This window comes from Dreissena polymorpha, chromosome 5 (assembly GCF_020536995.1).
Source record: "Dreissena polymorpha isolate Duluth1 chromosome 5, UMN_Dpol_1.0, whole genome shotgun sequence".
NCBI classification, from domain to species: Eukaryota; Metazoa; Mollusca; class Bivalvia; order Myida; family Dreissenidae; genus Dreissena; species Dreissena polymorpha.
Genome location: NC_068359.1, coordinates 102872167 through 102887534, shown reverse-complemented (window position 1 = coordinate 102887534; position 15368 = coordinate 102872167). Strand labels below are relative to the sequence as shown.

Below are 15368 nucleotides of genomic sequence, written 5' to 3'. Positions count from 1 at the left end.
TGTGCTCTTTTAATATTCATTGAAGTAAGAATATAATGAGCACCAGGTATTAACCCTAAAATTTTCATGAGCACCAGGTATTTACCCTCAAATTTTCATTGTACTAAAATTGACCATAAATTGCTATAAGTTTTGTAGCTCACCTGATTGCTCAGGTGAGCTTTTGTGACCGGTCTTTGTCTGTTGTCCGTCCGTTAACATTTGTTCGCAAACACTCTAGAGGGCATATTTCTTTTCCAATCTTCATGAAGCTTGGTCAGAAGCTTTGTCCCAATGATATCTCGGTAGAGTTCAAAACTGGGTCATGCCGGTTCAAAAAGTAGGTCACTAGGTCAAAATAAAGAAAAACCTTGTAAACACTGTAGAAGTCACATTTCATGCCCAATCTTCATGAAACTTTGTCAAAATGTTTGTCTTAATGATATGTTGGTTGAGTTCAAAAGTGGTTTTGGTCTGATGAAAAACATGGCCACCAGTGGGTGGGGCAGTTTTCCTTATTTGGCTAAAGAGATACCTTGTAAGCACACTAGAAGTCACAATTTTTGCCCAATCATCATAAAAGGTGGTCAAGACATTGGTTTTATTGATATCTCGGACGAGTTCGAAAATGGTCCAGATCGGTGAAAAAACATGGCCGCCAGTGGGCGGGGCATTTTTCTCTATATGTATATAGCAGGGATCATATTTTCCCGCAACATCAATCGGTCCGGATATAAATGGGGAAAAGTATCCGAAAATGTATATCCGAAGTCATGACAAATTACGTTAAAATATATACCATTGATTTTGCCATTCATAAAGGTGGTATAATACATGTACAAGTAAAATTCCCTTAGGCATATTTTTAACAGAACGAGTTTTCTCAACTGGTTTTATCATTTGGTATTTCATTGTTGTTTCGTGTGCTGTTTTATCAGACTTTTTTCATCGTTGTCAATATTATTAATCTGTGTAAGTCTATACCGATGTTTTAATGTCATAAATACTGACCTGTTATCGTATGCTTATACTTTCCAAGGGGAAATAACTCATCCGGAATTTTAACTGGGAATCCGCCACCTCAATACCGTAATACAGGCCAGGTTAAACATAGTGCAATGCAACCTAGCCAAAAATCAGTAACCAACCCTCAATATTCTTTCCGGATCAACCAGGTGTATACGTGTCTTTTACGGCTCTGAATTAAAATATTGTTTTTCACTTGGTTGATTGGGGTTTTGAATAGATAAATTGTGTTATTTATCTTTTTATTTCTCATTCGGATTAATTTGTGTGGATTTAATGGATTTTGTTTCATTTGTAAAAGGTAAGCCATGCTTGTTTTTATCGAACAATGGTTTATTTCTACCATGCTGGGTGTTTTCAGGCGCGAACGACCACGTGCAAAACGTGCTCTTCTAATACATTGCTAGAACGTGCAAAGCATGTTCTTCTAATGTGTTACGAGATCGTGCAAAGCGTGTTCTTCTATTGACAGATTGTTTATCATTTGCCATTGTGTGCAATAATGATTTTAACGTTCCGTATGACAATCTAATTGATCGTCATTTTATTTTTCATCTGTTTTGAATTAAACTTTTGTTTAATTTATGATCTACGGCAGTATTATTATAATTTTCATTATGGTCAAATAATGATTTTATGTGCCGTATGATAATCTGGTCTGTGACCAGTTTATGGTTGAATATGCTTTGCTCTTGTTTTTCATATATTCGACTACATGATGGTCGCAGAAACAAGAGTGGATAAATACCCGGTGACTTCGCAGATCATGGATGATAGTTGCAGTATCAGTCACCGGGTATCGGGCACGATCGAGACCGTACTATGCTAAGTCTCTTAGACAGTCGGTCAACATCAGACCATATGGCGACACCCGTCAGCCGGTCTTTGCCCGATGGCATTGGTCAAGGACATCGACCAATGCCGGACCATTTGGCATCCGCCATACGGTCATTATCCGGTGACAACACTGGTCATGATATGACCGGTACGTCACCGGGGACGTTGATCACGGACCATTGATCGACGTCTGACCGGCCGGTCATGTCACCGGTCCGGTCATTGATCACCGGTCATGTCACCGGTCCGGTCCGGTCACCGGTCATGTCACCGGTCCGGTCATTGATCACCGGTCCGGTCCGGTCACCGGTCATGTCACCGGTCCGGTCCGGTCACCGGTCATGTCACCGGTCCGGTCCGGTCACCGGTCCGGTCATTGATCACTGGTCCGGTCACCGGTCATGTCACCGGTCCGGTCACCGGTCATGTCACCGGTCCGGTCACCGGTCATGTCACCGGTCCGGTCATTGATCACCGGTCCGGTCCGGTCACCGGTCATGTCACCGGTCCGGTCACCGGTCATGTCACCCGTCCGGTCATGTCACCGGTCCGGTCATGTCACCGGTCCGGTCATGTCAACGGTCCGGTCACCGGTCCGGTCATTGATCACCGCTCCGGTCACCGGTCAACAGTCAACAGTTAGGCCTGCCACCGATAACACCAGTCACCGGTCAAGAAGAAGAACTCGGTCTTCTTCATTGAATTATTCTCCTATTCTTCGTTAAATACATCGTCTTCATCAAGGATTAGACATCGGACACGCTCTTCTTCGTCGAGCAGTTCTCATCGTCGCGGCTCTCGTAAGCGATCACGTCGTCACTCACGGAGACGTTATTCTAGAAGATCTCGGTCTCATCGCAGCCGATCCACATCTCGGCCGATCCAGATCTCGACATCGCAGGAAACGAGGACGTCGTCAACCTTCACGTAGACATCAGCGGACTGCATTGAGCACCACTGGATAGTTATCGAACATACCTCTCCTTCATTGAGCAGTTCTCGGCGTTGATACGCTTGTAAGCGATCATGTCAATGCTCACGGAGACAATATTGTAGAAGACAATATTTCCAGCGTAGCCGAACAATATTTCGGCATCGAAGTTATATGGATGTCGCCACTTCTCACGTAGCGGTTAATGAACCTACTGGTCATATCGACGTTCTCCATTTTATTCCTTTAGGAATATCATGTCTCCATTCCACGTGTGATGGTTCTTCTTATGGCATCCACACATGTTGCAGTCACCGAGCCGTAGTTGTATACGAACACTAGTTCGTTTAACATTCAGGCTTCTGGATAAGCTGTTCTTTTCTCCACTACGACTACAAGGACAAGTATGCCTATTAATACTGATAATCTACCGTTGTTTTTCCGGTTAACATTATCAGATGACTTCGTGGATGGTCATTCTTCTGCACCAGATATTTCCATTCTGACGCAGTTATATTATACCGGTCCCGATCACCGGACATCGGTCACCATTCATCGGTCATATCACCGGTCACTGATCACCGGTCAGAATAAGTGATGTCTCATCGCCATCGGATTGGATTTTTTTGGCATGATCTTCTTTTCCGAGCAGTGCTTGACATTGATAACAGACCATATGGATTCCACCATTTTTCGGTCTTTAACTGGTAACGTCACCGGTCATATTATGACTGGTCCGTTCACCGGGCTACAGTTACCGGTCATTGACCGGTCCGGTTCGGTCACCACTTACCAATTACCGGTATTCCACTGTGTTTTCATCGGTCAATTTTTAGTATCACGGGTATCGACTACATTACATAGTTGTATACCCCTGGCTATGATTGTATTGAATACTTTATTTTATGGATTCAACAATCTACATGACTTTTTGTGTTTTTCAATACTGATGTTCTACCGGCGACGGTTACCAAATCATGCTATATCTGTTATTTGTACTTCTATCTCAACCGGCTCCATGCAGACTACTGGTCTTGCAGATAGATCGGCTGAAGTGGGCTCGGAGACTAGCATTGAGGTCGAACATTACTATTTGACCTCTATTAATTTATGTTCGAGACCCGAAGGATGAATTGTTTTAACCGCCTTTACCTGTCGGCTACAGACTTTGCAGTCAGTGTCACGGAACAGTTGGGACACATTAATGACGCTAGCAGGATTAGCAAGACGACAATTGTATCGACTTCTGCTTTTCTATTGCTCCTACGGCAGTGCATATTTTCAAGCTACTGGAATCAACAAGAGTTCTGATACCTAGGATTGCCTATCAGATTGACCGCATAGCGGCTACAGTCTTGTAGATGGCTTAGGACCTATTGAACTCAGATCTTAGATCCTAGGATCTGGAGGGACCTCATCTTAAAGTTATTCTTCTATTACACTTCTGGCCATAACAGGCCGTCTTCCTATAACTGGTCGTATTCCTTTCGGAATTCGTCCCGGTTAGAAGTCTTGAAGTAAATGGATTAATCAAGTCAGAATTTAAGACTTCCATGCATTCTACCGGCAAGCGTGGACCCGCTTAAGGTTACCCCTAGGGTTTTCACCTTTTTCTGCCATCACACCTCCGATTCCGGAGGTACCACTATCAATCATATTTCCGTACTTCGTAATCGATGACTTCGTGACCTGTATTATCCAGGATTTTAAAGGCGCCTGTTATTGGTTCAAGAAGAGGCTATATTCTGTAGATAGGTCATAAACTTATAAGTGTTAAACACTGTCCTATTCTACCAATTTTCAAGTGTGTTTGGAGTAGGAAAGTTCGGCTTGCCGTGGTTTCTTTGCCCACCCATCCTTGACAAATGGTTCCGGTCACCGGTCGGTATTTACCGGTCCGGTCACCGGTCCTTCTGCTGAGACGTCTTTTCTTACGTCCGTTTCAGCTTTATTTTTAAGATAATTGTATTAATCTCGGGATTATTTAAGGACACAGATTTCCATCTTTTTGTCATTATTTACCACTATTCAGTGGTGTCTAGACTAGAAGATTATCTTGGCAAGAATATAGTTTATTCTACCACAACCTTCCTTACATCTTATACAGATGTGAGCAGATAAGGTTATGGACGATCACATAGAACAACGTATCTTGATTTTCTCAATTATGTGGTATCCTAACGAATATCACCTGCACATCTACATCTTGAAAAGCGAAAATTCTTTTTAGCTGTTTTTCATTTACAACACATTTTCACGATTCCTTTGTGATGGTTTCAACTATCACACATCGGTCGTGGTTTACTTACAGACACGGAGGTGATCATATTATCACTCCTTGTAACTGGAAATCAGGAACTTATTCGTTCTTTGCAAGAACAACACATTTTCTCTATCGTCTTTCTCATACCAGTTCGTCTCAACGCCCTGTTGGACGTTTTGTCCTGCAGTTCTTTCTTTCGAATTATTTTTCCGTTGGGTTCAATAATGTAATTGCGCATGCGCGGCAGTGAAGTTGCAGACGAGTTGCATGGTGTACATAGTATATCAAAGAATGTTGTTTATCATCAAACGCTAGTTATTAGCGTTATGCGATCGTATATCGCAGTGTATACCGGTATGCTGAACAACGTCAACAATGCAGTTCACAGAAATCGATCCAGCAGGGTGTGCGATTGTTATACATTCGTCCATTGACATAAACTGGAATATCTTGCCTTCTTGGTGAGTTTTTGCAATAACTGAGTTTTTGCCATAATTTCATGAAATATACTTAATGAACCATGGGATTATGGTTCTACGACCTTTTAAGTCTCCTGTACAATTATTTTCAGGAAACTTCTTCACAGGTCAAATATCATATCTCACTGAGACATATTTTTACTGATCCAAACATGTGCCACTTCATGTCTGGCCATTAATAACTTTTAGTTATCTCTACCGAAGAACGTTTTTCTGTTAGAGTATCAATCCTTGTTACTTGTGCAAGGATAATTCCATCAGAACTGTATAAAGGTTCTATGGAAATTCATTTTTTACTGGGTAATTGAGAGCATAGTTATTACCTTAATCACTCTGCTAGATACATAGAGGTTTTTCTCATCTTTTTCTTGATGATAAGAAATTTGTTCTTTTCTTCATCAAAGGATAGAGATTATGCTTTCGTATACCTTGTTTTGTGTAAGTCATCGCAACTCTGTGCTGTCTTACCTATTTTGGAACTGATCCAAACTATGGAACGTCAACACTATGTTTTTCGTTCCTTTACCTTCTTAAGCGGTTTTGACTTGTGTAACATGTTGGGATGCTTAATGAGCTCCCTATGAACCTTTTTCATCAGGCTTATTAACAGTTCCAATATAATTTTAAGACGGTTTTCCTTCTTATTATGGCTTTTACCATACGGAGAAGTGAAATTCATGCTTTTTCTGTTGAATACGACCAATTCTAGTTGGATCTACTGTCGTTTTCACTTTGTTGTGTCAGCCAGGATTCCTTGCTTAATATCAAGTCCTCTATATGGCTTCTACCTTCAAGTTTCCAAGTTTTCTTAAACTGGTAGTCATGAAGATGAGGATAAACTTCTTTGGGCAATCAGGGCTTTGAAGTTCTATCTCAGCAGTGTTAGTCAGAAGTCCATTCGAGGTTCTCACAGACACTCTTCTTTTCCCCAAAAAAGGGGGGGGAGATGTGTCTGCGGCTTCTATTTCTCGGGGTTAGACCTCGACTAAGGAAAGTTAATCTTATCCTATCTAAGGATTCATTCCTTTTTAGGATCTGACCACATGAATTAAGAGCTCTGTCTGTTTTGTGGGCATATATTAATCACACCCCACTTTTTGACGTGCTCTAAGCTGTTTACTGGAGGAATCCGACCACCTTGTCATCTTTTTATCTTCGTTTTCTGAAGTGCCAACAATACAATTTGTATACGTTTGGGCTTGTTGTGGTTTCACTAACGGTAGTGTCTTCTTTACGACATAGACATATTACTCTGTCCGAGAAGTCATAATTAATACCGTTTTAACGAAGATTACTTGATATCATTAGCTGATAACCCTGTTTATGGGTTCTACTGTGTTGGGAAAATATATACGAACCTTCCCACCGCAGCTGCAAAATCAGCATACGATAACAGGTCAGTATTTATGACATTAAAACAATTTTTTTTAATAAAATTCATTTTAATTATTAAATACTTACCTGTTATCGGTACGTCCCACCTCCCACCCCGCTATTCGATTAATATTTTTGTATATATATTGAAAGAATATTGAGGGTTGGTTACTGATTTTTGGCTAGGTTGCATTGCACTATGTTTAACCTGGCCTGTATTACGGTATTGAGGTGGCGGATTCCCAGTTAAAATTCCGGATGAGTTATTTCCCCTTGGAAAGTATAAGCATACGATAACAGGTAAGTATTTAATAATTAAAATGAATTTTATTTAAAAAATTTGTTTTAAATTGTTGTCGACTCGATAATAGCTTACAAACATGCACTGAACCAAACACATGTCTGTGCGTAGGTTGGCTACTGACAATAACAAACCAAATAATTAAGAAATAATTTGTTGTCAAATAACCCCCGGCCGATAGTTTAGATGCGTAGGGATTTAATCACGAGAGCGAAGCATTTGAAACCACGCATCTAATTTTCCGGTCGTGACTTATTCAACAACAAAGTATAAAGTACACGAATTATTTCGATTCTAACACGGTTTTACTAAAGATTTATTCAATGTATATTATTTTTCTTGTGTTCTATTTTATGTGAAGTTCCGCCCATAAAAATAACTTTCGGCTGTTCTGTCGATCAGATCCGCGACTTTCATTCATAATTATATTACCGGATTATTACGCTGGTTGAAAATGTATCGGCATGTTTTGTTTAGTTACAGCGCGTGCATTCAGACGTGTCTTTTCAGATGCGTCTTCAATCCGCTGTTCACAAGTTTTTGATTCTTGGTCTGACGTGCAATAAACCGGTCCAGACCGGTTTAGAGACTGCAGCGAATGTTTTATCACACCTTATCGAGATAAGAATGTCATTAGGGTGTGTTAGCATGTACACTGTGTAATCGATTTCATGACATGGGAATTTTAATAGCAAACTGAATCGGACCGACTGTTTGGGATTTTCAATCGGTCTTTCATGACCCCAATCGGTCTAGGACCGACAAAACCGAAAAAAATATGATCCCTGGTATATAGTGAAAACATGTGAACACTCTTGAAGTCACATTTTTGGCCCAATTTTCATGAAATTTTGTCAGAACATTTGTTTCCTTGATACAAGAGTTGAGTTCAAAAATGGCTCTGGTCATTTGAATAAAAACTTTTGAACACTCTAGAAGTCACATTTTTTGCCCAATCATCATGAAACTTGGTGATAAATTGGTTTTATATACATCTCAGATAAGTTCGCAAATGGTTCCGATCGGTAATAAAACATGGCCGCCAGGGGGGTGGGGCAGTTTTCCTTATGTTACTAGAGAGAAACCTTGTGATCGAACACTATAGAAGTCACATTTTTTGCCTAATCATCATGAAACTTAGTCAATACATTGATTTTATTGATTTCTCAGACAAGTTGGAAAATGGCTCAGATCATTGAAACACACTTTTTAGCTGACCTGATTGCTCAGGTGAGGTTTTAGGATTGGTCTTTGTCCGCCGTCCGTCCGTCCACATTTGGTTTGTAAACACTCTAGCATTCACACTTTTCAAGCATTCTTTATGAAAGTTGCTGAAAGATCTCAGTCAAGTTTGATAATGAGCAAAATCACATAATTAATGCCATAATTATTATCCCCTGCCATAGGCGGAGGGATATTGTTTTGGCGTTTTCTGTCCGTCCGTCTTTCCGTCCGTCTGGAGCCATATCTTGAAAGTGCTTTTGAGGATTTCATTTAAACTTGGTATCTTGAAAAAAATGCTTTTTTTGTGTGTCCGGGGCCATATCTTGGAAGTGCTTTGGCAGATTTAATTGAAACTTGGTATGAGTATATATATGAATAAGAGGATGATGCACGCCAAATAGCATTGTACACCATCTGTAAATAACAGAGTTATGGCCCTTTGTATCTTGAAAAAATGCTTTTTTGAGTGTAAAATGTAACACTTTTGTGTCCAGAAGCATATTGGCGAGGGATATCAATTTAACGAATTTGCTTGTTGCCCTTAGATTGTCCAAATTTTCATTATATTATACAAAATCCTTGTAAACATTCTAGGGGTCACAATTTTGTTTCAGATTTTATGAATCTTGGTCAAAATATTTATTTTTGTAAGCAAAGTTTGATGTTTGGTAAGGGGGGTCAACTCAAAATATAGGTCACCAGGTCAAATCTTACAAAAACAAAATCATTCCATAAGCCAGAGGTTTGGTTCAATAATGATGAAACTTGACCAGGATGTTAGTCTGGACAATATCTAGGTCAAGTTTGACGTTAGGTAAAGATTGAATGAACCGACTCCTCACAGGTGAGCGAACTAGGGCCATCTTGGCCCTCTTGTTTGACATTTACGCGGGTGAAAGTTTTCAATGTTAACATATTTCAGTATTTTGTAATCATCGATAAATTTAAGTGAAAACTATTATTTGGGTATTCTCAAAATTCCATTCATTAACACATGCATTTATTTAGAAAATGAAGAAACACAGTCAGCTTGAATGTTTTCAATTTAACTAGGGATGGGAACGAATATCCGAATACTTGAAAGTCAACCAAATATTCAAATCCACAATTCATATTCGAAAATGTTCATTTTTTTTAAAGCAAACTTCCGAAAAAATGTGTAAGTGCATATTCGCATTTATTAATGAGATGGTAATTGGCACACGGGTGCAAATCAGAAGAGGGGTAGTGCCTCTATTTGTGTTACCTTGCAGTTTGCAAATGTGCTTATACACTGTGTTTGATCTATTGACTTTCTAAGATAATTGACATGTTATTCACAGTTCAGTGTCTCAAAGTTAAGACAATAGAGGCAACCCAACATGTGTTAACATAAAATAATCAGTCATTTTCATTACTATATCCATGTATAAAATCCATTATAATCTACTCAGCATTAAGTTATTCAAATATAAACCAGTCAATTTTGTTTGGAATAAGTATCAATTTATTTAGACTCAAAAGCGTTTATTTAAAACTTGCTATGTTATAGATACATCTTCAATTTAGAGTTAAAGCAAGTGAAATCGATTTACAATGCCATCCTCTCCTGTTCTGAATTCTTGTACATGCTCAGGAGTTAATCAAAATACATAAGAATTACAGCAATATGTGTACTAGAAATATCTGACATATTTTGAAAATTTAAAAATTACGTGAACATGAGGAATATACCGGTAATAATCATTTTCAAGAATGATTACTCTATCTCTTTTTTAAAAGTTACATTTAAGGTTATAGTGTTATTTGTGTCATTTAGGTAACTTACTCCAAACGTTCTGGAGTTTGGACATTTAAATATAATGTAAAAAATCTACTATTTGAATATATTCAAATAAAAAGGAACGAATATTTGATATAATTTTCAGTATTTGTTCACATCCCAAAATTTAACAGTTCTTTATTAAGACTTAAAACAAGTCTTTGTGTGAAATAGTGTGATACAATGTTTTCAGTCTATTGTTTTTCACAGAGAAAAAGTGAAAGCCCAGATAGAAAAGGACAAAAGGGACCGGGCTGCCAAGGTGAGATAACTGCTGGCTTTGCTGTTGAAATGCAAATACTGTTAAATCATAATTATTCGTAATTTTAATTTTTAGCCGGATTTTTTTCGAAAAAATCTCGGCTTATAGATTGATGTTGTCGGGCGGGCGGGGGGGGCGGGCGGGCGGGCGGGGTGGCGGCGTGCTCGAAAATGTTAAAGTTCTTATTTCATGGTATAACTTTGGTATGCTTGGACCTAGAGTCTTCAAACTTGACATGAAGGTTGGCCAGGATTAACAGATGACCACTGGTCATTTCAAGGTCATTCATTTGAAGGTCAAGGTCACTGTGACCTTCAATATAAAAAATGTTAAAGTTCTTATAACTTTGGTATGCTTGGACCTAGAGTCTTGAAACTTGACATGAAGGTTGGCCATAACTAGTTAGTAACCACTGGTCATTTCAAGGTCATTCATTTGAAGGTCAAGGTCACTGTGACCTTGAATGTAAAAATGTTAAAGTTCTTATTTCATGGTATAACTTTGGTATGCTTGGACCTAGAGTCTTCAAACTTGACATGAAGGTTGGCCAGGATTAACAGATGACCACTGGTCATTTCAAGGTCATTCATTTGAAGGTGAAGGTCACTGTGACCTTCAATATAAAAATGTTAAAGTTGTTATAACTTTGGTATGCTTGGACCTAGAGTCTTGAAACTTGACATGAAGGTTGGCCAGAACTAGTAAGTAACCACTGGACATTTCAAGGTCATTCATTTGAAGGTCAAGGTCACTGTGACCTTGAATGTAAAAATGTTAAAGTTGTTATAACTTTGGTATGCTTGGACCTAGAGTCTTGAAACTTGACATGAAGGTTGGCCAGAACTAGTAAGTAACCACTGGACATTTCAAGGTCATTCATTTGAAGGTCAAGGTCACTGTGACCTTGAATGTAAAAATGTTAAAGTTCTTATTTCATGTTATAACTTTGGTATGCTTGTACCTAGAGTCTTCAAACTTGAAATAAAGATTGGCCAGTACTAGAAGATGACCACTGGTCATTTCAATGTCATTCATTTGAAGGTCAAGGTCACTGTGACCTTAAATGTTAAAATGTTAAAATTGTTATAACTTTGGTATGCTTGGACATAGAGTCTTCAAACTTGACATGAAGGTTTGCAAGCACACTTAGATGACCACTGGTCATTTCAAGGTCATTCATTCTAAGGTCAAGGTCACTGTGACCTTGAATGTAAAAATGTTAAAGTTCTTATAACTTTGGTAGGTAAAAATGTTAAAGTTCTTATTCCATGTTATAACTTTGTATATGCATGCATTCAAAACATAACACAAGGTTTGCTCATGCCTTGAAAAGTACTTACATTTCATTTTGACCTTTGAACAATATTTCAGTAATTTAAGTATTGCATTGACAAAAACACGAAAGGTACTTTCCTGTCATTTAAATAAAAAATCCGGCTTCAATGCGGTCATCTCCGACCGCGGAACTCTTGTTTCATTAATTAGTGGATTGACTGATCCACAAATTTAACATAAACGGATCAGAAAATGATCGCTGCAGAGTCCTCATGGTTTTCCTAAATCGGAAATCCACAAATCAACGTGTCCATGAAAGCCTTGTTTTTTTTAAACACAAAATTTCATGCTGACAAATATAAATGATTTTACAGAAGTAAATATTAGAAACACTGGAGCTGATCATGTAATGCAGGGCTTAAAGTATTGTAGTATGAATTGATTCACAGGCACTGGATATTTTAGTACTTATTTATTTCAAATAATATTTGATCTGTAAGTTCATTAGAAATTAAGACTAAACAGGTTTGTGAATGTCAACCATTAGTAAAGTAAATATGCATTTCTAAGGTAACAAAGTCTTGCTGTATTCACTCAATCCTTTGCGGGACTTTGAAGCAATGCACCTTTATTTTCCACATATGTTGAGAAGGGCTTTGTTAAAACAAAAAGTGACATAAAAGAAAACAGAGTTGTTTTGGATTGCCTGATGTAGATTGCTCAGTCTTGTCCAGTGCAAACAATGAAGTGCAGTATTCCCGATGTTCCCACATAACCATCCTTGTTTTCTATGGCAGTTTACAAAAGCCAGCACTGACAGTGCAGGGGCCGGTGCTGCCAGTCCTCCAGTCACCTCTCCCACCCAGACCAGCAACCCTGTACTGGCAGAGAAGAAAGACTACACAGAGACACGCATACAGGTGGGCACACACATGTTCCAATGTGTCGGAAAATCAATATTTGGATTTAAGCATATTCAGCATCTGTGTTGTAGTGTTTTTCCCAGGAGGGCAAAGGGGCATGGCGCATTGCATTCAAAAAGAGCATTTTACCATGCAATTTAGGCAAAAACGGCAAAACGTTTTGTGAATACCTGGTTTTAGAAGAAACATTTAATCTCATCAGAGGCAGTTGTGGGGCAATATAAAAAATATGAACAAGCACATTTAATGGTAATTGATGCATTAAAGCGAGATTATACGATTTTTTATATGTGTTAAATTGTAATATATTGATCAGATATGTTACAATTACACAAAATAGGCATGAAAAATTATACATTGAAGACTAATTTCATAAAATGCAGCAAAGACAAATTAGCGCCCAGAGCCAATTGTGACGAAGATATTTTGTACATATTTTCCTACAATAACCGAAGCATTCGTCTTTTTAGTTAGTGTTCGTGTGTCGTATGAATAGATATCGTTGCAGGAACTTAAAATGAACCGTTAAACTAAATTTAAATTCACATCGTACATGCATGATTTACATGCTGGCAAATTCGACTGTACAGTCTTTTTCGAGTTAAGAATAAAATCTGGCTTATTTCGCATTTTTCGACACATGTTCTTTTTTATTTTAATTTATATTAAAAAATATGTTTTATAAGTTTTTTTACACCTTTTACATAAATTAATAAATATTTGACAAAATCGTATACTCTCGCTTTAAACTTCTTATTATACTTTTTCAAAACTTCATTTGTGATTGCAGATGTGGTCAAGATCAGTTAAGTAAATATGGACTAGTACAGGCTACTCTGGGACCATGTTAAACACACATGCATCATACCTAGTTTTTCCAGAACAATACTCAATTACTGACTTGGTGTTTCAGATTCGTCTCACCAATGGGCAGGCTATCACACAATAGTTACTTGTTTCAGATTTGTCTCACCAATGGGCAGACTATCACACAATTGTTACTTGTTTCAGATTCGTCTCACCAATGGGCAGACTCTCACACAATTGTTACTTGTTTCAGATTTGACTCACCAATGGACAGACTCTCACACAATTGTTACTTGTTTTAGATTCGTCTCACCAATGGGCAGGCTATCACACAATTGTTACTTGTTTCAGATTTGTCTCACCAATGGACAGACTCTCACACAATTGTTACTTGTTTCAGATTCGTCTCACCAATGGGCAGGCTATCACACAATTGTTACTTGTTTCAGATTCGTCTCACCAATAGACAGGCTCTCACACAATCATTACTTGTTTCAGATTTGTCTCACCAATGGGCGGCTATCACACAATAGTTACTTGTTTCAGATTTGTCTCACCAATAGGCAGGCTATCACACAATAGTTACTTGTTTCAGATGTGTCTCACTAATGGGCCAGCTCTCACACAATTGTTACTTGTTTCAGATTCGTCTCACCGATGGGCAGACTCTCACACAATTGTTACTTGTTTCAGATTCGTCTCACCAATGGACAGGCTCTCACACAATTGTTACTTGTTTCAGATTTGTCTCACCAATGGACAGGCTCTCACACAATTGTTACTTGTTTCAGATTTGTCTCACCAATAGGCAGGCTATCACACAATTGTTACTTGTATCAGATGTGTCTCACCAATGGGCAGACTCTCACACAATTGTTACTTGTTTCAGATTCGTCTCACCGATGGGCAGACTCTCACACAATTGTTACTTGTTTCAGATTCGTCTCACTAATGGGCCAGCTCTCACACAATTGTTACTTGTTTCAGATTTGTCTCACTAATGGGCAGACTCTCACACAATTGTTACTTGTTTCAGATGTGTCTCACTAATGGGCAGGCTATCACACAATCATTTCTTGTTTCAGATTCGTCTAACCAATGGACACTCTCTCACACAATTGTTACTTGTTTCAGATTCTCACACAATAGTAACTTGTTTTAGATTCGTCTCACCAATGGACACTCTCTCACACAATTGTTACTTGATTCAGATTCGTCTCACCAATGGACAGGCTCTCACACAATAGTTACTTGTTTCAGATTCCGATCATTCGTCTCACCAATGGGAAGGCTATCACACAATAGTTACTTGTTTCAGATTTGTCTCACCGATGGGCAGACTCTCACGCAATTGTTACTTGTTTCAGATTCATCTCACGAATGGGCAGGCTGTCACACAATAGTTACTTGTTTCAGATTTGTCTCACCGATGGGCAGGCTCTCACACAATTGTTACTTGTTTCAGATTCATCTCACGAATGGGCAGGCTATCACACAATAGTTACTTGTTTCAGATTTGTCTCACTAATGGGCAGACTCTCACACAATTGTAACTTGTTTCAGATTCGTCTCACTAATTGGAAGGCTCTCACACAATCGTTACTTGTTTCAGATTCGTCTCACCAATAGGCAGGCTATCACACAATAGTTACTTGTTTCAGATTTGTCTCACTAATTGGCATACTCTCACACAATAGTTACTTGTTTCAGATTCGTCTCACCGATGGGCAGACTCTCACACAATCGTTACTTGTTTCAGATTCGTCTCACCAATAGGCAGGCTATCACACAATTGTTACTTGTTTCAGATTTGTCCCACTGATGGGCAGGCTCTCACACAATTGTTACTTGTTTCAGATTTGTCTTGCTAATGGGCCGGCTCTCAC

General features: G+C 38.7%; 1 protein-coding gene across 2 annotated transcripts in view; it reads left to right on the top strand.

The window, feature by feature from the left end:
* LOC127832648 (UBX domain-containing protein 1-A-like) overlaps positions 1 to 15368 on the top strand; it is a 39513-nt gene that overhangs the window by 12922 nt on the left and 11223 nt on the right. Inside the window, exons 8-10 of one of the 2 annotated variants that reach the window (XM_052358251.1) lie at positions 10426 to 10477; positions 12550 to 12672; positions 13932 to 14030. In XM_052358251.1, coding sequence (XP_052214211.1) covers positions 10426 to 10477; positions 12550 to 12672; positions 13932 to 14015 — 259 coding nt within the window. In that variant the 3' untranslated portion in view covers positions 14016 to 14030. Of the gene's footprint in view, positions 1 to 10425; positions 10478 to 12549; positions 12673 to 13931; positions 14031 to 15368 lie in introns of those variants that run through there. The other variant, XM_052358250.1, reaches the window with a different exon arrangement.